General features: G+C 38.6%; 1 protein-coding gene across 2 annotated transcripts in view; it reads left to right on the top strand.

Annotated features, from left to right (window-relative positions):
• Positions 1–25,757, top strand: part of LOC127451927 (tumor necrosis factor receptor superfamily member 16-like) — an 81,326-nt gene that overhangs the window by 37,747 nt on the left and 17,822 nt on the right. For both annotated transcript variants that reach the window (XM_051717003.1, XM_051717002.1), the window contains exons 3-5: positions 2,452–2,814; positions 16,754–16,985; positions 18,188–18,390. In XM_051717003.1, the coding sequence (XP_051572963.1) occupies positions 2,452–2,814; positions 16,754–16,985; positions 18,188–18,390 (798 nt within the window). The remainder of the gene's footprint in view (positions 1–2,451; positions 2,815–16,753; positions 16,986–18,187; positions 18,391–25,757) is intronic.

Raw genomic sequence — 25,757 nt, 5'->3', positions numbered from 1 at the left:
TTATAAGCGCAGTCCTGCAAGTCAAGACATTTTCAAGAGCCAATTCAAAGTTTATGTTTGGAATAACATACTATGGCTGCAGTATATAGTATGTATACTGTGCACAACATGCACATTTTCTGTATACACATAAAACCCGGATTACCTACTACATTTGCCAAAATAAACAATGCATGGAATACTGTATCTGACAATGCAGGGCACTTGACCTGATCTTGCATTTCCAGCAGGGCCGGATCTAGGGGGGTGCTGTGGTGGGCCTGATTTCCAGTGTGACTGATGAACAGGAAGTAATATCAGCCACAAATTTTAACATCTCTATTTGATCTTTATATGACTTATTATTTGAATGTCAAGAGTCAAGACATTTTTACACAAGAAGCTAACTGAATGTCACTCGTTAAATTAATCATGCAAAATTATGGGACAAACTTACCAATGTCTATGGCAACAATATAGCTTGCTACTGTTTGAAACATTGGCATACTACCATGGTATACTACCATACTACTATTTCTGCCATGGCTTTATACGGCAGCATAAATAGCATGAGTACTATGGTTGTATGCCATTCTGAACTCAGCCAATTATTGTTGATTAATGCCTACTCTTTCAAATTCTATTAAAAAAGAATTTGTATACAGTATATATTTTGCGAAGTATTAAGGATTTAGTCAGCTAGAATTCCATTCCGAACATAGACAAAGTTCTTGGAAGGAAGGAAAAAGACAAATCAGGGAAAAAAGCATGAAAACATATCAGAAGTTCTATGAATTCAAAATAATGAGTCGTGTAGCCATGTGATATAGGAGCATATGCTCAGACACATTGAGCTACGGAGTTCATGTGGGTGATGTAAATTCAAATCTGGCTGTGTGATTTGCTGATCCTGTTCCTTCCTCTTTTCCCTATCATTTTCTGTCCTCTCTCAACTGTCCATACAGTCTATAAAGTGGAAAAAAGGACAATTTTAACAGCTGTTCCTTAGCATTCCCATTCATTTCAGTGGTAAATGCTATGTGACTAGTCAATTGGAGCCACAGAAAAATGTTGTACTGATAACGCTGGGCAGCAGATGGGGGAAAATACTGTACAAGTCCATTACATGCTTTTAGTAGCCCTGTGGTACAAAATCTACTGTAATAAAATGACATTTTTGCCATTTTTATGTTACTTGCCAAAAACGTACTTTATCAGGATACATGACAGGATATAACTTTTGAGTGGCTTTCATTAGAGAAACAGGCCGAGTTCGGAATTACATACTACCATACTACTCTTACTATTTCTAACATAGACATATATGGCAGAAGTAGTATGAGTAGTATGGGTAGTATACCTCTCTGAACTCAGCCATAGTCTTTTTGCCCATATAATGTTGTAGATATGGCATCTACCAGCAGGGGCTTACTGCCCATACCAACTAGCCAAATCTTGTCCCTCTTCCTCTCACCTATGGACTGCACAGTTATTCTGAAATCTGGAAGGTTTTGAGGATCAGATTTTGAGCCAAAAATAAGATTCAGATTTAGTGTGTATACAGTCATGTCTGCAAGCCTTGTTTTGACTGCACATCACAATCAATGGCATATAGAGACAATTAGCTCCATGCACACAAACACAAACCTCTATAATACAATCCAATCAATGTTGTCAATGTCAAATTTAGCTGGTTGGTTCAAGCTGGTCTACCTGCCCAATAAGGTGACAAGTGCTCAAAACCCCTCTAAAATCAGCAAACCAGACCTATTTAAAAAGGCTGAGAGACCAGCTTAAACTAGTTTAACATGATATTTCAATAGGAACCCCTTCTTTTCTCTGTTCATTTCCCCCTTTTGTTCCTTTCTTTGATTAGTAATTTTTGTTCTCTTTATTTTAAAGGGTCCCCTATGTTTTGTTCTTGTTTTCATGTCTTTTATTTTCAAGTTTAGTTCCTGTTCCTGTCATGTCATGTCATGTGATTTCCTGTTCCCTCATGTGATCTTGTCATGTGTTTCCCGTGTTCATGTGTCTTGTTTTCATTGGTTCATTGTGTGATTACTTTGTTATTAGTCTTGTCTTTTCATTGGTTTAAGTACATTTAGTCTTGTTATCTTGTTTATAGTTTAGCCTTATGATTGGTTGTCTTGTTTACCTGTTACCCATGTCCTTGTACTTAAGCCTTCATGTTTGGAAAGGCATAGTACTTTTTTCCTCCGTGGAACATAAAAGGAAATATTAGGCATAATTTTAGCCTAAAGTCACCATTCAATTTCATTGCATCTTTTTTTCCACATAATGAAAGTGAATGTAGACTGAGGCTAACATTCTGCCTAACATCTCCTTTTATGTTCAGTGGAAGAAAGAAAGTCATATTTTTGGTTGAACTATCCCTTTAACAGCAGATAGGCAAGTTACAATTATTTTGCCATTCTGATTATTTTATTGTTCTGATTATTATTGTTTCAACAGGTGAGACGTTCTCTGAGATCTACAGTCACTCAGAGAGGTGCCAGACGTGCAGTGAATGCACAGGTCTCATGCGTATGCAGACACCCTGTACTGACTCCAATGATGCTGTGTGCGTGTGCAACTATGGCTACTTCATGGACATTCTGTCGGGACAGTGCGAGCCCTGCACTGTGTGTCCGCGCGGTCAGGGCGTGCTGATGCGCTGTGAGTACGACCATGACACGATCTGCGAGGAGTGTATGGACGACACCTTCTCTGATCAGGAGAGCTCGCTGGACCCCTGCCTGCCCTGCACCGTCTGCGAGGTGCAGACAGAGACTCTGATCAGGAATTGCACACCCTTTGTAGACACACTCTGTCATGGTGAGAGAATCACACAAACACACACATCTATGCAGAGATGTCAAACATAGAGTCTAAGGGGCTGTTCAAACAGAACATGTTAAAAAAAAGCACAATGAATGGAACAGAATGCAGGTGTTTCCATGAGGGGTCTGACCATGAATATTTTAGCACAAGGACTGTAGAGATGCTCCCGTAGACACCAGCAGGGACAAACTTTTATTAGAAAGTCACTTAAGCCCTATTCGGACAGCAATTGTTTCTCAGGGTGACATCTGTAAAAGTACATTTTCATGGCTCCTCTGTGATAAAACTCATGCTTTCAGATGACAATTAAATCAAAGGGGCCGAGCGAGACTTTTTGTCGATCACATGATTGCAGTCGCGCTTGTTATATGGAAAATTAATCAATCCACAAACGGTGTCCTCTGTATTTGCGTTTAAATATGTTTGGAATTATGCTAAAGTGAAAATAAACATTTTAAAGCATGTGGGAACCACACTGCAAAGCACTGCGGACATTTACAGTGTACATTTTCACATACGGAGCAAGCCACAGTTCTTGCGAAGAGCAATTCAATTAATCAAGAAACTGTAGGGACAAGACCGTTTATCAACGCAGCCAAATATATCTGGGGATACTCATTTCAGTTGCGCCGCTTGCGCGCTCTCTCTTAAGCACACGCAAGGAGAGTAAAGATAGTTAAAATGAAATTTGAGGAGCTATGGTAAAAATGGTTTTCTTATATTTTATCCATCAAAATGACGGACATCATTTGGAATTATCTGTCAGTGATTTAAAAAGTGGAGGTGGAAATTAAACCTTTTAAATAAGACTAAGACATTAACCCGGCAACTTTTCTGGGACTTCTCGACCCGTATAAACGAGTAGTCATGCAAGCCTTATGTATAAATGTATTTAGTAAACGTTTCTACATTTAAAATGTGATATTAAAATGTTATTACATTGCTGCCATAATAATGGACCATTTCAAAAGTTTACGTGATCTTGCTCTCGTTTTTCTTTCCCTTCTACTTAAGAGTTCCCACTCACTGTGGTGGAGTGGCGAAGTAATTTTATTATTGTGAATTATTTAAATTTCTGCTAAACAATACTCCAACTTTCACAGCTGTCCTTTACAGCCAGAGCTGTTACCATGCACAGCGCAAACGTATGGCAATTAGTGGTCAAAAAGCTTTTCCAAAGCGGCTTTTGGATTATAAACTCAGAGATGTGGATTCGGACGGCAATTAAATTACCACATGACCTTAGTATTTGTCAAAAACAGTAGGTAATTTGGCTGGGAATTTTCTTGCCGGAGGTGGGAGAAAAACAGACATTTCGGATTCAGACGGCAATAAAATCACTGACTATCCCCTGTAAATGCTGGAATTACCTCACGTCCCCATGTAAAATAATTGTCATCTGTATAGGGCTTTAGACACAAAGCATTACACACAAGTATGTAATTTCTGTGCCACTAGTGGCACCAAACTTAATTGCAAAAATAATCCATTTTCAAACATAAAACTCTCCGTTTTCCATTGGTTGTACAAACAGATAGTCCCACCCCAACCTAACACCATTGGTTGAGCTGATGTTCCTGTGTCAAGCTGGACGGCCTATTCAAACAGCGTTTTGATAGCGCCACATGGCCACAGTGTTTCACTTTTAGGTGAAATCAACCTGGCTTACATGTAGTTGACACTGCATTTTAAAATGAGACACGAGAAAAAAATTATTTTGAAAGTACACACATCAGCTTTAAAAGTATATTCCAGGATCAATACAAGTTAAGCTCAGTTGACAGCATTTGTAGCATAATGTTAATTTTCACAAATTATTTTGACTCGTCCGTCCTTTTCTTTATAAAAAGCAAAAATCAAGGTTACTGTGACGCACTTACTATACAAGTGAATGGGGCCAATTTTTGGAGGATTTAAAGGCAAAAATGTGAAGCTTATAACTTTATAAAAGCACTTACATTAATTCTCATGTATTATTTGAGCTGTAAAGTTGTTTAAATCTTTGTTTTAGGGTCATGGCAACTAAGTTGTAAAATTGGCAATAACTTTACACAGAAAAGTTTAGTAAGTGATTTTGTCACACTAAAATCATGTTAACACGCATATTGTTTATGTCTTATGTAGGGCTGAAACGAATGATTATTTTGATAATCGACTAATCTAACGTTTATTAGAACAATTATTTGACTATTCGGCAATTATTGCAACGATTAATCATTAGCTCTTAACCGACTATTCAGCTTGTGCCCCGACTTAAAAGGTTGTATTAAACATGCTTACTAACAATAAAGAGGACAAAATCATCTTTTAAAAATGCCTCTAAATGACATCTGAATTAAATGACTGAATTAAAGGAAAAAAATAGTTTTTATTAAGTTTAAGTAAAACATTTACTGCAAAAAATCCTATTGTTATCAAGTGTTTTTGTCTTGTTTTCCATTTAAAACTATCTAAAAATCCTTAAAACAAGATACATTTACTTGAAGCAACATACGATATTTAGACTTGCTTTAAGAGAATGTATCTTAAATATAAGTGGATTTTGTATGTGTGTATTTTTTCACTTTATTATACTTCTGCGAGAGCAGTACAGACAATATATACTTGTATTCAAGATCTATTCTCTAAAAGCAAGTCTAAATATCTTATATGCTACTTCTCGGGTGAATGCATATATATATATATATAAGGATTTTTAGATATATTAAAATATTATTTTAAAAATTAAACATTCTCAGATAAAAAAATTATTCAGCAGTATAGCTGCTAAAGTAAATGTACGTTGTTTTAAATGAGTTTTAGATATCATTTTTGGAAACAAGCCAAAAACAAAAATAAATCAAATGTATTTTGTTGCAGTGTATAATGGGGCGAAGACTACCTTCTCAACTTTGTTCACTTCAATCCATCTTTAACTAAAAAAAAAAAAAAAAACTCTTAATAAAGCGGCGTAATGCCAATTTTCTTCACGATAAGAAAAGAACAGTGACACATTATGATTCATAAAGTCACGAGCTATCACGTTGTAATCTAGCTGCATTAAGCATGAGCGCTCGAGGGATGAGCGTCCCCGCGACAGAGTGTACATCATCTGGGTGCAGTTTCAATCTCTCCCCCTTAGATCAGGACACTTTGCGCAACTGTTAGAAGAGGCGCTGACCGCGCTGAGAAATGTCAGTTTGAGAGAGAGAGAGAGAGAGAGAGAGAGAGAGAGAGAGAGAGAGTGAGCTTCTGTATTTACTTATTTTGTATTATTCCCACATACTTGCGATCTACATCAGCTGAAACTGTTTGGAAAGTTTAGATTGCATCTAGACTGTGAGCTGTGTAATTCTTCCTCTCCCTAGTCAGGCGTGAACTGCAGTGCTGCTCTCATGCGTCATCATTAGAGTTTCGTATGATCTCATGTTACGTTAAATGAGATCAAACTACTATTTGACAATGCAAATTTTTGTCGACAATTTTAAAAAAAAATTTTTTTATTGTTGACGTGGTCGATAACATCGACTAAGCGTTTCAGCTCTTGTCTTATGGCTATACTTTTGAAACAGTGAGTATTTTAGTCTTTACGAATTGGCCCCATTCACTTCCACTGTAACTGCCTCGCTATAACCCCAATTTTTCTTTTAAAGAAAAGGAGGTACAAGTCAATTTTTTTGTGGTAATCAATTTTATGCCAAAAATCCTACCGATAGAACTTAAAATGTATTGAACCCGGAATATTCAACTGTTTTTTCAGACTCTAACTCTTTCTACCCAGCTGATTCCTCTATGTTTGCTTTCCTGTGTGTTTAAGGATCACTCTGGGTCATTTCCACATGTGTTGTCTTGTTGCCTTGCAGTTGAAAGGTTAAAGTGTTGATATTCTATGTAAGGCCCTGTAGTTATAGAGGTCACAATGGTCAAAAAGGTTGAACCTAGTGACACACGCAAACACACGCTTAACGCATACACAAAGCAAGATTTATGCTTGCTTTAGTGTCACTCTTTCCATCAAAATCTTTTCCTTTCACCCCCAAGTCAAAAAAATGCCCATACATTTAAGAGACATTTGTCTCTGTAAGAGCTTAGTTAAAGGTACTGTAGGCAATGTTTGCTGTTTCACTAACTTCCACCAGACTTTGCCACTTAAATTTGAACGCCCCCTCTCCTCAAACCTTATGTCAGCAAACCCAAATACTCAAAATGACTGTCAGGCTGAGAGAGAGACACAGAAGTCCTCTGACTTTTTGGGCTAAATAACTGTTCCCTACGGTCAGATTCATTTTTTTTTTTTTTTTTTTTTTTTTTGCTGTTTACAGAGCCTCGAGCTGTCACGGAGACAGGTGTGGTATCTCAAGACACCTATTTCAATTATATCTGTCAGGTAGTGACAATTTGTCCTGACAGGACAATTTATTATTGTGTGATTCCATTAAAATCACTTAACGAACCTTAAAATCATAATTTATTCATCCTTATGTCTTTCTAAAGATTTATGACTTTCTTTCATATGCAGAACACAAAAGATATATATTCTTTTCAACACAATGGCAGTGGATAGTGCCTCACTTTAAATGTAGGACCCAAAAGTATCATAAAAGTAGTCCATGTGACTTGTGTCATAATCCAGGTCTTCTGATGGCGTACAATAGGTTTTGGTGAGAAACAACATGAAATTGAAGTCACATTTCAAAGAAAATCTTGATGTCCATTGCACGTTCTTAAGTGCATGAGAAGAGCTCTTTCACAGTGGTTTGCATGTTCACTTGAGAACTTGCGTCGCAAGCCTAAGTAGATCGTAGAGACCATTGGCACCAATGGGTTCTACGATCTACTTAGGCTTATGATCAACTTAATTTTGCAACGCTTTTGAGAAATTCAGCAAGGGTTAGTACACTGATCCAATGAAACCCAACAACCGCTCAGTGACCAAAAGGTGTTTGTTGGGGGCAGTGTGAACTAGCCTTAACAGTCAAACTCTATAAGTGGTTATATCGCGTTCGCATTGTAGTGTGGACAGGGGAAACGGAGATATCTAAAAAAACAAATGACATTTGTTGTCATGTGATGCAGTCATGTGATCAATTCAACCCAAAACTATCAAGATGGCGGCCCATGTTGTTATGGCTTTGTTGTGCCTGCCATTCACTTTGACAGTGCTGTTAAAGGTGAATATTACTTTCAGGGTTGGGAGGGTTACTTTTGAAATGTATTCCATTACAGAATACATGCTGTAAAATGTAATTTGTAACGTATTCTGTTAGATTACTCAAAGTCAGTAATGTATTCTAAATACACTGGATTACTTCAGCACTGGTAGATGTTTTTCGCTTGTTTTGACAATAAAATCTCTGCCAGTACAGTAAGACAAAATACACATGTTAAAAATACATTCTCTGAAAAACCTAAATATCTTATGCAGTGTTGTTTCTAAAACAAGATAAATCAAATTGATCTTGTTTTAAGGACTTTTAGATATATATTTTTTTTTTTACAGGAAAACAATACAAAAATTATCAAGAATATAATTTTTGCCCTAATATCAAAGGTCTTACTAGAAAAAAGATGATCAAACCTGAATTTTCTTGATAAAAATATGATCGTGCCTGGTAATATGTGCATGTGAAATGGCTTTTAAGCTTAACGTAAAGCTGACAGTTTACACAAGGTTTATTTCTATTTCTTGTGCTCCACACTTACTTCAAACTTAATTCTCTGTCTGCTCGTAAGAATGTAACACATCATAAGAAAGTTTCACCGCTGTTCAAATGCACTTTGGATCGCATCATTTATATGTATAAATGTTTTCCATCTGAAAGGACTAATTATTAAATGAAACAAATGACAAAATGCAAAGTAATCTCTTCAGTAATCAAAATTTATGAATGTAACTATTCTAATTACCAATGATTTAAATTGTAACTGTAGTGGAATACAGTTACTTATATTTTGTATTTTAAATATGTAATCCTGTTAAATGTTTTGTTACTCCCCAACCCTGATTACTTTGTGCAACCTTCACATGACATTCCTTCAAAGGTGACGGTAAGTTTACTCAGAATTGCTGTCCGAGTGTTTCTGGAGTGACTCACTGAACTAGACAGTAAAGAGCAGTTCTTATTTCAGTCAGTGATGTGTTAGACCCTAAATCTGTGAAGTACACAGATTTCAGTGTATATTGAGCTTATATTTCAGAATCTTTAAAGTGGCCAGTAGCAGCTCTTTGTCTAGATTACAGATCTTCACACTCTTGGCATTATCTCAACCAACTTCACGAGGTATCCACCAGAGATGCATTTAAACAGTCTTAAAGGAGTTCCCATGTGTGCTGGCCCTTTATTGTTTGCCTTTCCCCATCTCATCCATTTCAATAATATATATATAAAAAATTAAGTTCATACCTAGGCACAATTTATTTCTACAACTAACTGTCATTTCAAGCATGTACGCAAGACCATGAGAAACTCGGTATGTCTAAACTTTTGATTGGTAGTTATAGTCTTTGCATTGGGATTGGAGAAAATATTTTACCATTGGAAAATGACAGACTTCACCTTTGAAGACATTTAGCTGAATTTTGGTTGGGCAAGTGACCAGGTCACCAGTGTTTTGAGTGAATGTTGGATAAAGCATACAATGTATGTACATTCTGCTCATCTAGACCATTTGAACATGTCCTGAAAATGGGTGTGTGAGCAGCAGTTTATTGGCTTGCTTTCTGTATGTGCCTAGTATAGTGTGTGTGCCATATTAAGAAGATGAGAGAGAGACACTATATTGCCAAAAGTATTCGCTCACCCATCCAAATAATTGAATTCAGGTGTTCCAATCACTTCCATGGCCACAGGTGTATAAAATGAAGCACCTAGGCATGCAGACTGCTTCTACAAACATTTGTGAAAGAATGGGCCGCTCTCAGGAGCTCAGTGAATTCCAGCATGGTACTGTGATAGGATGCCACCTGTGCAACAAGTCCAGTCGTGAAATTTCCTCGTTACTAAATATTCCACAGTCAACTGTCAGTGGTATTATAACAAAGTGGAAGTGATTGGGAATGACAGCAACTCAGCCACGAAGTGGTAGGCCACGTAAAATGACAGAGCGGAGTCAGCGGATGCTGAGGCGCATAGTGCGCAGAGGTCGCCAACTTTCTGCAGAGTCAATCGCTACAGACCTCAAGTTCATGTGGCCTTCAGATTAGCTCAAGAACAGTGCGTAGAGAGCTTCATGGAATGGGTTTCCATGGCTGAGCAGCTGCATCCAAGCCATACATCACCAAGTGCAATGCAAAGCATCGGATGCAGTGGTGTAAAGCACGCCGCCACTGGACTCTAGAGCAGTGGAGACGCGTTCTCTGGAGTGACGAATCGCGCTTCTCCATCTGGCAATCTGATGGACGAGTCTGGGTTTGGCGGTTGCCAGGAGAACGGTACTTGTCTGACTGCATTGTGCCAACTGTGAAGTTTGGTGGAGGGGGAATTATGGTGTGGGGTTGTTTTTCAGGAGCTGGGCTTGGTGAAAGGAACTCTGAATGCTTCAGCATACCAAGAGATTTTGGACAATTCCATGCTCCCAACTTTGTGGGAACAGTTTGGGGATGGCCCCTTCCTGTTCCAACATGACTGCGCACCAGTGCACAAAGCAAGGTCCATAAAGACATGGATGAGCGAGTTTGGTGTGGAAGAACTTGACTGGACTGCACAGAGTCCTGACCTCAACCCGATAGAGCACCTTTGGGATGAATTAGAGCAAAGACTGTGAGCCAGGCCTTCTCGTCCAACATCAGTGTCTCACCACACAAATGCGCTTCTGGAAGAATGGTCAAAAATTCCCATAAACACACTCCTAAACCCTTCCCAGAAGAGTTGAAGCTGTTATAGCTGCAAAGGGTGGGTCAACGTCATATTAAACCCTATGGATTAAGAATGGGATGTCATTTAAGTTCATATGCGTCTAAAGGCAGATGAGTGAATACTTTTGGCAATATAGTGTATGTGCAGATGGAACCTGAAAATCATAAAGCATCTGCAAGTGTTGTCACTTACATCCACTTTCGCACACACATATGTTTGGCTTCATTGGCAGGCTCTTGCAACCATATGCCTTTGATCCCATCAGCCTCTGTCCTGAAAGGAGAGAAGAGATAAAGAGGACAAAATAGGAAAAAAACTCAAATCTAACGGCAACTAATTAACTGTAACAGTAACTAGTAAAAAAAGTAGTAATACTGCTAACGTAAGGGTGCAGTGAATCATATCTGTGCTACTAGCTACACTCCCTCCTCTGCTATTGGTCAGACAAACAGACAGTGCTGACTCAAACTCATGCCATTGATTGAGCCAGTGTTATGTCAGGCTGGTTGGGCTGCACAAACAAACACAGCCATGTTTTGATAGTGACACAGTGTTACACTTTTGGAGAGAATCAACCTACAAATGGCTTACTTATACAGTAATTGTCTCTGCAAAAATCTATGCGTATCACATTTAATACATGATTTTCTAAACCCTCTACATCATTAAAATGATTGAAACTTTGCTGAAAACCTGTTGTTTGCAATATTCTAGATGTTTACTGCCTCCTGGTCTTAGTTTCCATGCTCTTCTGGAAGTAGAAGACCTTGTAATATAATTTCCAAAATGTCCACCTTCTTATTGTGATTCTCACGTCTTTTTGCTTCGAAATCTTTGCTAGTAAAATTAACAATAACATTTATATTGTTACTGATATTTCAAAATGAGTATTTGCTGAATTGAAGCAACTTGTGCTTGGTTAAAATTTAGTACATAATTTGATAGAAAATCACATTGAACATCCCTCAAAATCATGCCCATCACAATAAAAAACAAAAAACAGAGCTTTTAAAATACTGACATAATTTTTATAAGATATACTTAAAGTGAGAAACGATATTTAAATGTACAGCATTTTTTTTTTTTTAAATGTACAGTATCCAAAAAGGACAAAGGCAGCATAAAAGCAATTCATATGACTTCAGTGGTATAATCCATGTCTTCTGAAGAGATGCTATCAGTTTTGGGTAAGAAACAGACCACAATGTAACTCCTTTTTCACTGTAAATCTTGCCACTGCAGTCTACAAAGGCCGATCATGATTTGAAGCTCGACAACACTTGTGCTTGACGCATATGCATTTGGAGCCTGGACGTGTTGGTCCCCATTGGCTTGCATTGTATAGATATTCACCTCATATCTCCATCAAAATATCTTTTTGTTTTCCGCAGAAGAAAGTCATAAGAGTTTAAGGCAAAATAAGGGTAAGTAAATGATGAGAATTATCAATTTGGGGTTAACTATTCCTTTAAAGCCTGATTTAATCTGATTAAAATAAATAAGTAAATGTCTTTAGTAAAAATAAATAAATAAATAAAAAAAATAAAAAAAGACTTATTTTAATTTGTCAGACTTTATAGGGCTAAGCTGGGACAGGAGAAAAACAAATTACACATTATCTTTAAATTTTTCAGTACTGTGACAGTAGCTGAGCTTTTTTCAAAACTCTGTAGCTTTTCCAGTAACAAACACTTTTTTTTTTTTTTACTTTTATTTCACATTGTATTGTGAATGCAGCTTTACAATTGTGCAAGCTGAGGCAATAATCAAACACAAACCTCCATTAAGTTTCTTACTCAAGTTGTGTTGGGGAATCTGATTAATTTTAGTGAATTGGTTTATTTGAACAGTTAGAAAAATGATTAATCAATTCTTTTATCTCCCTGCAAAGCATTTTAGATCTTTTTTTTATTGCTAAACATAAATTATGCTTTTCAACTTCTAGTTTTTTTGGTTGACAGGCTAGTTGAGACAATTAATTCATTAACAAATCTGAAAATCATTTTGTTAGTAGCTTGTAGTGTAGAAGCTTTCAAAAGGGTAGATTGACAGTAGTTTAACTACTTAAATTATTAGTAGCTTGGAAAGCAGTAATGTAGTAGCTTCCCTGTCCTGTAGATAATGTTTTGGCTATTCTGTGCCATTATAACGTTCTATAACATTCTTGTATGCTTAACATTTAGCACAGAGAAGCCTTGTTCTGCAGCATCACAAATACACAGACACCCAGCCAGAGACCACCCTCTGTGAGTGCCACATGATCATCCTTAAAATGACCTTATATGTGACCTTTATCTCACTTTCTGTCTGTGTATCTCTGACCCTTTCATGTCTATCTCTCTGTGGTCAGTCATCTATGTGCCCTTTGATGAGGGGGCATATTAAAGGCAAGCTCTTTCATGAAAATGACCACAGTTGGAGTCACCGGCACACATGATATAATGACCAGTCTCTCTTTATGCAGGTGATCCATGCTGCATGGTGGTTCACTTCCTGCAGCCACATACAGATTTAAGTGGCATGTGTCTGTGTGTGACAGAGAGAGAGAGTTGTGCTGAGCTCTTTCCTTTGTTGGATCGATAAGATTGCTGGAGTTTCTTACACTCGGATTTCAGTCTGTGACCTCTATCGCAGCTATCGCATCACATACACACTCACTGATACACACATATAGATGATTTCTAGTTTTGTCAATTAATCGTTCGCAGTGTGGATGGCTTTGATTATAATGGGAATGTTGTAGTTTTGACAAGTCACTAGTTTGCAGCGTAGACAGTTTTGTTGATGATAATGGGAACCTTCTAGTTTTGTGAAATTGCTTGTGACTGGTGTAGACAGCTCATTGATTATACCAGGAACGTTCTAGTTTTGTCAAGCCACTTGTTCACAGTGTAGACACCCTCGTTGATTATACAGAGAACATTCTAGTTTATCGAGTTATTTGTTCACAGTGTGGATGGCTTCGTTAATTACAAAGCGAACGTTGTTTGTCAAGTTGCTTGTTCACAGTGTGGACGCAGTTTTGTTGATTATAACTTGAACGTTTTGGTTTTGTAAAGTCACTCGATCGCAGTGTTAGATGGCTTCATTGATATTAACAGGAACATTCTAGATTTGTGGAGTCGCTCGTTCATAGTGGGGATGGCTTCATTGTTTTCTTAAGTCACTTGTTCGCATTGTTGATGGGTTCATTGATTATGGGTTTTGGTCAAGTCTCTCGTTCAGTTTGTGGACGCCTTCGTTGATTATAATGTGAATGTTCTAGTTTTGTCACTGTAACAAGGTTCAAATGGGAAAGGAGGAGGCAGGAACCGGCTGAACAGTCAAAATAATATTTAATTTTAACAACAAAACACACAACACAAATGCACACATGGCAGCTGCATGTGGCTCTCTCTCTCCTGAACTGCCGCATTCGCTGCACTTATCCCTCTCCTCGGCTGACGTGCGCCCGGCCCCGCCCTCCTCCTCATCACACTTCTCCCTCCTTTGCCTCACGACATACACCCCCCCCCGCCTGCCGGTAGGCTATTCCACGCCTATCTAGGGCTGGGGAGGGGTACGAGGTGAGGGAAAAACAACAACAAAAAAGAGGAGAGGAGAGGGAAAGGGCAAAGCGGAGCGACAGCGAGAGAGAGAGAGAGAGAGAGGAGAGAGAGAAATAACCTGGTTCGCTGGTGCACAGATATGCTGTCACCTGGCCCTCAGCCACTCCCCAACCTCTTGTGGATGACAGCCGCTCCTCCCTGGGTGGACTGGAGCAAGTCCTCCGACCCCTGGCAGATGGAACGCCCCTCCACATTTTGGCGGCTGGTAGGGAACTCCTCCGCCCCTGGCAGCGGCTCCACCGTTCCAGGCAGCTGGCAGGGTGCCCCTCCTCCCTTCGCGGATGGCGGCCATTCCTCCGTGTCCAGGCAGTCAGCAGCAACTACTCCGTCTTCCGGCGGATGTTTTGTGTTGGCTGGTAGTGGCGAGGACTCCACGACAGCGCATCCCTCCTCCTTCCCGGGCTTTGGCACCAATGTAACAAGGTTAAGGTTGGGAAAGGAGGAGGCGGGAACCAGCTGAACCATCAAAATAATATTTAATTTGAACAAAAAGACATACAACACAAACACACACATGGCAGCTGCATGTGGCTCTCTCTCTCCCGAACTGCCGCATTCGCTGCACTTATCCCTCTCCTCGGCTGATTAGCCTTATTGGGGGCCGGGTGTGCAGTCACATTGCGTGCAGTGTAGACAGCTTTGTTGATTATAATGGGAACGTTCTAATCTTGTCGTGTTGCGTCGTTCGCTTGCAATGTAAACATGATGTCACAGATATGCATACGCAGACTCTCACATATGCACAGCACAGGCATAATCAAATGGCTTCAAATTAAAGCACTTCGATGTATTTTTACATATTGTTTTTACACACACATCCTTGTTTAAGACAGATGAATACGTGAGTTTACAGTATGTGTATGTGTGTGTTAATGCCTCCTGCTAGAGTAATTACTGCAGCTAATCAGAGCACTTAACAGCAAAGCTTCTGTTCATTTAGCCATCCATCCATCCGTTCACACACAACCACACACACACACACACCCACCCGTCAGGATCTTGTCGCTCCCCCTCCTATCTGTCTATCACACACTCCAACTCTCACACGAGGGAAGAATAAGGGTTGCTATGTGTGTGACACATGCAGTCTTTCGAGAAAAAGAGAACTATTATATTAAACTTTAAACGGGTTGCCAGATAAGCATTAAAATCCCTTCCAAAAAATGTAATTGTGAGAGGATGAGAATAAAGACTCTTCATTAAAGAAGGCGCCCAGCTGAGGGTTAACAAGCACTTTACACTTGGCGCCTCATCCTGAAACTCCCATTTAAGAAAGAAAATGGTTGAAATAAAAGAGAAGAATTTGAAAGCGTTAACCTCTGGCTTGGATACGTTTTGCCATCTTAGCACAATAAAAGCATGGACTCATTTACACTTAGGTTTTAAGTTCAGTCAGGCCAAAAACACATCCATATATCTCAATTTCACAAACCCTTTCTCTCAACCAGAGAGACAGAGGGATAAAAAAAAGAGTTTGCTTTTTAAAAATCGTTTAACTTTTGTTGCATACTCAATCAGAATACATAAATATATCAGAAATTGAGAGTGAATATTTCCTTCAAGAAAGAGGAAAGAGTGAGGAGCAGGGCTGGGGGAGGTCTTGAAAAGACTGACGTCTACTGAGAGAGAGACAACAAGTGAAAGAGACTGATAAAGAAAGAGGACTGCCTACACAAGTCTTCAGATGCCCACATGTTTGAAAGGTGGTCTGAAGATAAGAAGCCATTTTGTGTGTGTGTGTGTGTGTAAGCTATATTTTTGGGGACAAATTTTTGTCCACAAAAGTGAACTAAATCCATCAAAACCACTTGTTATTGACATTTGGAGATGCAATATGTTCTTTTTCATGGTAAACGCAAGACCTCCTGTCCTGTCGATTTTACCCTCTCATCACCAATTTTATGGCCATGAAAGAAATTAATCATAATGTGCTCCACAACATTCTGGAATCTCTTCTTGAGAAAGAGGCCACGTTCACACTAATGCGTTTTCAACTTTCAGAAAGACTTTCGAAAATGCTCTCTAGTACTACACACTTTGGAAAACTTCTGGTACCTAGGCAATATATCATATAACACCATTCAGACAGATATTTGTCAGTTTCACAGCTTCCATTGGCTGTCCCATTAGGTTCAGTTCATTATTCCATTATCACTGAATTATATATATATAGTACATATAATAGAGTGTGGATTCTATTTAGACACAACAATAGACAGCAATAGTTTTTTATGTCTTTGGAGGTTCTCAGTCATCCAGGTCACCATAGAAAGACTTTGATCTAATTCACTTGCACAGACTGACAGCCTGTCTGGAACACAGACAAGCAGAGTGATACAAACTGTGAAGCATCCCAGAGCTGTTATACTAAATATCATTCAACTTGGAACACTGCATGTCTAGTCAGATAAGAGGGCCGGAACTAACTGCTGTATCAATCAATGTACTTGAACCTTATGTACATGCTGCCTTTCTCTTTCTCTACTCTAGATCCATTTGCTCCCACCTATCCCTCCACCACTGCCTCTCTGAGCGATTCTAATCCCCCTTTCAGCGATCTGGATGGTTTGTGGAGCCCCAGCCCTGGAGGGGATGCTACCACACCCAAACCTAGCTCCCCTCACTTTATCAGCAGAGGGCTCAACGAGAACCTGATCCCCATCTACTGCTCCATCCTGGCAGCGGTCGTGGTCGGCCTTCTGGCGTATATCATCTTCAAGAGGTGAGTGAAAAAACGCAAAAGATGGAAAAACATAAGGGAAATACTGGACAAACACAAGTCTGTACTTAAATAATTTTATTTCATTGTGAACGATGGTAAAATATAAAAATATTGACTGAAAGTCATTAATTATATGTATATAAAACAATATATTTGAAAAGTTAATTGCAAAACATTCAAATATACCCATATAGTTAAGTATTTGAGAGTGTAGGTTCAACTCAAAAGTATAGGGAGACTTATTCAAAAGGTGAATAAAAAAAAAGATTGAAAGACATAAGAGCAGATAGAAAATGATTAAGGACAGTTGATTCAGGCGTTGCTGACGTTAAATGTGCTGTTAGCGATTTCAGACGTTTCTCTAACATTCGCCATTTTGCTAATTTTAACCACAATCTTCAATCCCGCCCTACAAAATAAAATCAGCCAATTTTATGTCAGATTTCCTGATTGTGCAAAATGATTCGCCGGGAGAGTTCAGTTTTGATTGACTTACAGTAATGGATACACTCACTTAATTTGGACTTAAAATAGACTCCTGTTGTTTTCAGATTAAGTTATTTACTACAGACTAAAGACCCTAATATACTTCTGGAGAAGTTCTTCTTCATTCTTCATTCAGGAGTGAATGGGCACTTGAGAGTATTTGAGTAGATTTCAATCCTTTTGTAGACTAATTAAAAATGAAAAGAACACATGGCATGTTCTTGGAAAATGTCTCTGTGTGAACGATATTACAGATATACGTAGATAAATTTGCACCAGCCCACTAATAACTCTGCACACCGCTGCTCTTTATATTGACTGATCTTGACTGACTGAACAACGTAAACAGAACAAGCTGTCAGCCTTAAGGTAGGTGGAGCTTCAGATCACACCTACCGATGATGTGGACCAATGGCAGGAAGGTGTTTAACAGCTGGTAAGAAATTTTCCTAAAAGTTTGCCCCAGCGAGCCGTTACGAACTACTGAAACAAACTCAAAAACCCCTTCTTTTTGGCCAGATTTTTTTCTAAATGACGTCACACCTGTCCGTTCTTCAATTTAGTATTAAGTATATTGGGGCCTTAACCCTAACTCTACCCCTAAAAAAATGATTGTCCACTATGCAAGCCAAGCAGATGTGTTTGTTGTTAAAATTCACTTTTTTCTCAATCATTAATTTAATTTTACTGCATGTGTTACTGTGTGCCACTCACAGGTTGAACAGCTACAAGCAGAATAAACAGGCAGCTAATAATCGTGCAGCGACAGCTAATCAGACACCATCTCCAGAGGGAGAGAAGCTGCACAGTGACAGTGGCATCTCAGTGGACAGCCAGAGTCTGCAGGAGCAGCAAGCGCAGTCGCAGACGCAGATACAGGCGCAGGCCCACACGCAGCTGCACGCGGCAGAGCAGATTGGTAAGCTCACAGGTTAATGACATAAAAACCTAATTTGAGAAGGTAAAATGTGCACCACTACTGGCACCAAATAGAAATGATTCTAAATAGTAAGTTTCAAACACTTCCCCATCTTTTATTGCCTGGAAAAACACGTAGCCCCGCCCCAAACTTACACCACTGGATAAGCCAATGTTGTTATGTCCAGCCCAGTTACGCCACTAAAACACTTCATCTTTAAGGTTAAGTGTAAATTTGGACATTCATAATCAAATATACGTAATACATTGTTGGGGAGTCACTAAATAAAAGAAGCAACACTACTAACTAAACTAAATATTTCAGTAATGTGACAGTAGCTCAGCTGTTTTCACAATAGTGTAGCTTTTTCAACTGGCAGAGCATGGCGCTAGCAATGCCATGGTCATGGGTTCGATTTCCAGGGAACACACAAACTGATAAAACTGTATACCTTGAAGGTACAGTAAGTCGCTTTGGATAAATGCGTCTCCAAAATGCATAAGTGTAAATGGTTGGGCATATTGAACAAACGTTTCAATTATCAATAACAACTAATGTAGTATTAAAACCTAATCATACAGCGTATATATGAATTTGTGTGAAATTGCATTCCACTTTAATTCTATCTCCTTAAATTCAAATTAGTATTCTACATACTGTTTGCTACCTCAGTTTGAATTCAATTCAAATTTAGGATGTGAACTGGAACCTTCTAAATTCAGTTCTGAATGGCACTCAACCGAAACATCACAAGGACTTTGGCTAGTCACTAACTCTGCAGATCTCCATTGCTTCTCACTTCTCATATGTAGATCTTTTGTAACCAGCTTTCTCTGTCTCTTTCTTTCCCATCCCCCCCATTCACTCTCATATCTTCCTTTTAAGCCTCACTGTCTTTTACTCTTGCCATTTCCATGTAATGCTGGGAGTAGACATGACTGACCTGTTTTATCATTCATATCTTAAAAGGAACACACAAGTCGAGAACACGCATGCACACACATAGGCACACTCACATAAACCTTGAAAATAAACCAAAGAAGTGCTGTCATACATTCCAGAGAAATCTCAAAGTTGACAGTGTGCTGTTCAATAAGATTTAAAAGGCCATGAAACAGAGATTATAGTCCTGTAGTACCCTCACAAGGGCACTACAGGACTATATGACGCCATAGGAAAGTGGCCATGTTGACTCAACCTGCTGCACTGTTTAAAATCTCAGTTTGAAGAGCACTAAACATGAAACTGTGCCTATGTACAGTATAAGCAGTCAAGGGAAATGGACCATATACACCATAAAAGTATTCAATCGATTCAGCACAGAGCTTGCATTTAAAGGTACATCATGTAAACGGAATTGTAAAAATGATCAATATTGTTTTAAAACAGATTTCCCAAACACTCCTCCTGTACTCCACTGTTCGGAAAACATATAGGCCCTCTCGAAACTCAACAACATTGGCTCAACCAATGGCGTATGTTGAGCAACAATGGGCAACAAAACAAATAGATTGTAATTCCATTTGGTGCCACTACTCAACATCACACAGAAAGCAGGCATGTTGTTTCGCGAGTTTCAGTACGCTGGGGTTGGACACATAATGGCAACTCTCTGACAAGCGCTATCTCCCATCATACATTTTTACATTGGCTCAAAATGTGTTTACCTTCACTTGTGGTGTGAAGCACATTATATCAGCTGTGTGGGAGACCTGGGTTCAGATACCGTGTTGAAATCAGGAAGCAATATACTAATCCATCAGTGGAGTAAGAATGTATTGTTAGAGGGAAAAATGCGACCTCCAAATCACGTTCGTCACGGATTATGCAAACGCAATTTGGAGGTTGCATTTTTCCCTCCAACATTACATTTTTACGCCACTGATGTTTAGGTTTAGGTTTGGAGGGGGGATGGGGGTTCAGTTTATTAAATATTAATTCGTCTTTACTGTATTACATCTTGTACAGCTGAAAACAGCTCACTTCACAGCTCGCTTTTGGTGCCCCTCCGTGGACATTTCACCTGGAAAATGGAGCTCACACGTGCCCATACGCCCAACAACGCATACCGCTTTGGCCACTGGTGGTAGTGTTTCGAATTTTGGTAATCAAACCGATTTTAGCTAAAGAAAAGCCAACCTACTTTTTCAGATTTCACTGTGAGATCAGTCTGCACTAGTGGCACAGAAATTACACACTGAACCTTGAAATCAAAAATAATGCAAGAGCCTAAATAATGGAGAGAAATTTATAATTATAAAGTAAAATTGTGTGTGATGAATTGTCTTTACCCAATCAGAAGCAGCACACTAACAGTTTTCCAATAAAAGAGTGCATGAAATGACCTTTCCAATGACCAGACACTAATAAGCTATACAAGCATTCATACTCAAACAATTAGTTAATGTAGTAAATGTTCAATGTACTACCTGATGTGTCTAGTGTCAATGAAATGAATGACGAAAATGTTCATCATCGAAGGTTTTTTTTTAAATTTCTTCAACGATAACAAATGAGTCGAAAAAAACACATCATGACAATAATTAAACAATTTTATTAAAGCATACTGAACTTTAGATAAAAGCATCTATATGATGGAAAATTGCATCATAAATGATTAAATACCTAATTATAAGAATGGAAGCTAAAACCAGAATGGAGTTTTTGAGGCACTTAGTAACCAGTAAACTGTATATCCTTGATTTATGTCTAAAATAATCAGTACTTCTTGCTTTTGGACAGAAAAACCTTTCTACACATTTTATACAAATTTGATCTGATTGCGGTGACTGGGGAGCCATTATTTGAACGAGCTGTTTTAGACGGTGGTCCCTTATTGCAGTATATAGGTTTCGTATATACCTGTTCCTAATCGACCCAATTACAAAAAAACAAAGCAAGTAGTTGTTTGCTTTAAAAGTGGGTCAAGCGGTCTCTTTTTAAGTGGGTGGTTCTTGGCCAGAAAAAGCTGCAAAGTGGGCTGGACTTTATACCAATGGTCAAAATTCAGACTCTACAAAACTAGTAATGGACTGCAAATATCACAGATCAGTGAACTAGATGATGAAAAAAATAAAATAAAAATAGAATGGTTTCAGATATTACAATGTCAAATATTTCACCCTTGATATAAGTACTGTGTTTCAGTGTGTGTGTTTGTGTGTGTGAGAGAGGAATCACTCTGGATAAAAGCACCTTCTTAATGAATAAATAAATAGCAGCATTTTCATTTGCATTTATTGTAAATGGTTCTTTGGGTCAAGGGCATTATGTTAACCTCGTAGTCATACGTAGTATATTAGTGCATTTGGGAAATGTTTCCTGGAAACAGATTAAGCTGCAAGCGATGTTTTTGTAATACCACGCATAAAATATCCCTGCTACCTGACAGACATCACTAAAATGTGTGTCCTGAGAAATCACACCTGTCACTGTGACAGTCTTAGGCTCTAAAAAGTAAAAAAGCATCTGACCTCTCTCCCTGTCAATCATTTTGTGGGTTTGCTACTGACATCGGATTTGCTGACATGTCCTAGGAGGGTGGGGCTTTGGAGGTTTTTATTTTAATCGAAATAAAGAAATTGCAAGTAAACAAATGAACAAATTAACCTATAGATATATTGTATAAGCACATGGTATGCAAGTAATGGCTAGACAACTAAATTCCAGTCCCAATTTATACTAGGAAGAAGAACAGATATTCTTGGGGTTAGGAGATGAGGCTTATTGCGTTCTCGAGAGCAATGCATCATAGAAGATGGGTGGTGAATGTTGATGGGTTTTTGGGGGGAGGAGACGCAACATTTGTGAAAGAAACAGAAAAAACAAAAACAAAAGTGTGAGGAATGTGAAGCAGATCCTCGAAAAACAGATCTCACGAAAAACAGGTCCAGGTCAGACAGAAATTATAAATAATTTGAATCAAGTTACATGCAAAAACGAAGCGTAATGCATTCAAATGTTTAACTTCTTAGTTTTTGGTAATCCTTGTTATTCCCAATACTGATTTTCATCATATTTGCATTACTGTAAATTAGCATAAATTGATGGCAGTACAGTAAATACTACTATTATTTCCATGAATACTTTACAATTTAAATAATTTATTATTATTTTGTTGCATTACACCAATAAGAATGCTACTTTTTGGTAATACGAAATGGGGTAGGAGGTTGTGGAAGGTGTAGGAGGTTAAAAAAATTATGGTCTTAAAAAATAAAGACTTCATTTTCTTAATTTCTCATTTTCTTCTTTTGATTTTGGGGTGAAATACAACCCAGACGTTCTCTTGTCAGTTTTTTGTCAGATTAATCCACATGCCCTTTCCGTCTCCCTCTTTCTATCCATTTCTATGCTACACGTTACGTACATAGCTTCTCACCAGCATTCACTGTCTGCCTCAAGTCCCACAGGATAACAGCAGCAGATGCTTTCAGTCTAAACACACACACACACGCAATGTCAGTCTGAACAGGTGTGATTGTTCCATCGGGTCTTTCTGGCAAAGACTGGCCCTCCTCTATTTCTCAAACATGGCTATTGTAAACACCCAGGCGCCAGTTCTAAAGGCATCAGAGACAAGAGCCTCTCTGTCATTTGCTTAAACTATTGTCTCAGAATTAGTCCTCAGTGCCTACACATAGCAATCAATGATTTGCAATTGGCCTTTTATTACAGTCAGTCTATCAATAAATAAAACACACTTATTTTTAATTAATCATTTTAAAGTCAACATGAAATGGCATTCACAACCCATTTTACTTCCGTAATCTGACGTATTTCCGACTTAAACTGGACACTCTAAGAATGTAGGGTGGGAATTGAAGTTGTCCATCAGAAAAAGTAGTTGTAACATACCAGAATGGGGCCAGGTAGTTTGAGGAGAGGGGTTGAAAAGTACGAATGATTTGTAATGTCAGCACTAATACGAAAAGTTATTTCAGAGGCAGAGCAAGTTGTTACATTTTGGCTAAAGATTATGAGGACAAGCATTTAAAATTATTCCTTTGTAATAACGTGCACCGAAGACTCAGGCATGATTCATTCTAGCGAGTCAATCCTCTCAACGGCCATATTTGGAACATTATTTTTCTTTAGTGGCATACAAGTGCAACTCCTATCTACTTGAATGGGGAAAGTCTGAAACCTCCGAAATGGTTAGTCAAGATTACATCAAAGAACATATTTCAAATCACAGTAAAATCTGGAAAAATCCTGGAGCCATAAATTGTGCTTCTTTACTTCAGATTATGCAAAAAAAAAAAAAAAAAAAAATTTCCCAGCTTGTATAGCTAATGTGTATGCGTGTTCTCGAGTTGATTTGACAGGCAAGGTCTGTATATAAAAAGGTGATTGGCTCTTTTACATGTAAAATGGGACTTCTTTATACATGCGTTGACTGCTGGACATTCCAATTTCTCACATTCATTTTAACAGAAGTGGCCCTTCTTTGCTAAATAGTCTCTGATCATGCACAGTAAGACCAGGAACATGTATTAAATGGGGTCATTTCATGGTGACTTTTAAAAAGTCTTGATTTACCAGTGCAATTTTTGGATAAAAGCATCAACGGGATGGCAAATTACCAAATTATAAGAACTAAAATTAGAAAATGGATTTTAGAAAAATATTTAGATTTTTGGTTCTTTTATCACATGTTTGCCTTTCATAGGCAAAGGTAAAAAAAAAAAAAACCTGCCTCTTTAGCTAGAAAAACCTGCATTGACCAGACAGAGTCTGACAGTATGACTGGCTCATTAGCAGGTGTTGTATGATGAATCACAGGCGAAACACAGACCTACTGGTGTGTCAGTGGCTGCTTTTTCTGATGTACCAACAAGCTGCTAATAAGCCTTAACTACAAATGTTTGCCGCTGCTACTGCAGAAGCCATTAAAAGTTTCAGACAACCCACAGGGTTTGATCAAAAATGTGTGTGTGTGTGTGTGTGTGTGTGTATTTTTAGAAGGGGATAGCTGGATGGTTAATGGGGCAAACTTGTTAAAGCACCTAAGAGACCAGTGAATATGTTCAACATTAAAGCTGTAAAATGAGCAGTTCTTGTCTGTATATACACAGCACATCTGCTTCATACTTCTATTTAGAGTCATTGGTCTCAGTTGTCTGTTGCTGCCAATTAGGAGTGACAAATGACTTGATTAGTTGGTGTAAATCCGCTGTGTCAGTAGTTTAGCAAGAGATCCCATCGAACATCCCATTGCAGAATGTCAGCTTAATTACTTTCTCTTTCTTATGCTCTCTCTCTCCTGTATTTCCTCCCTCTCTGTTGCTCTCTTGCATCTCTCTATCTCAAGCTTTCACTAGACTCTAAGGAATGGGTGGATGGATGAGTGGATATCAGAGAGGTGGATAGAGGTGAAAGGGTGTTTAATTTTTTAAAGGAATTCAGTCTTCTTGGATCTAGGGCATGCGACCTTGCAGATCCACACTTTGCTTTACAGGAAGAACTGTCACGCCATCTGCCAATCTCTCTCCCTCCTTCTGTCTATCCATCTATATAACTTCAATTTCCCTGACCCTAAATCTCGAAATTTGGATCACTGCCCCCAGTGGCCGAAGCTGGAAATGTTGTTAAACGTATGGGCATCCAGCTTCCAAATGAAATGTTCAAAAAGCGGTGCCAAAAGTGGGTTGTATACTAGTTGTAAATGATGGAATACAGTCAACAGGAATGTCCTTTTTATTAACTATAAGCTCTTACCCTAAACATAACTGTCAGTGGAGTAAAAAACAAAAAACAAACAAAAAACAAAAAGGGGGGGGGGGGGGTAAACCCCCCAATAATCAAAACAAGCAATTACAACCCTCCCAATATTTATACTATGATAAATGGAAACATGTAGATGCTTCATGCTGCAACCCCCCCCCCCCCCCCACCCCACACAAACAATATTCAAACCAAATCTACATCCTTGCATTCACCATTGTTTATGTGAACACGATTAATTCCTGGTTACCACTGGACCAGAAACCATGTCTCGGAGGTTACTCGCAGAACAGGGAAAGGAGGTCAAACTCGAAATACAATTATTTATTTTTTTTATCTGATGGGGGATAGTGCATGTCAGTAATTCGGCTAAATAGGGTTGATTTCAGGGTGCATGTAGCAACATGTTGATTTTCTGTGTGATTATGTTGTTCTCTCCAAGAAGGCAAGGGAGGAAGTGCCTCCACAAACTGACATAACTATAAAACAAAGAAAACATTATGAAATATGAGATCAAATAGAATGTAAACCACTTATTTACTCAAGGAACACTGTCCAACAGTGACACCATAAATGTTTAGGAGGCAGTGAAAGACAGTACATGCGAAAAGTCACATGAGAGGAGGCAATTGCTTAACGTC

The sequence above is a fragment of the Myxocyprinus asiaticus genome, chromosome 14 (genome assembly GCF_019703515.2).
Source record: "Myxocyprinus asiaticus isolate MX2 ecotype Aquarium Trade chromosome 14, UBuf_Myxa_2, whole genome shotgun sequence".
NCBI classification, from domain to species: Eukaryota; Metazoa; Chordata; class Actinopteri; order Cypriniformes; family Catostomidae; genus Myxocyprinus; species Myxocyprinus asiaticus.
Note: the sequence above shows the minus strand (reverse complement) of the source record. Positions and strands in the feature narration are given on the sequence as shown.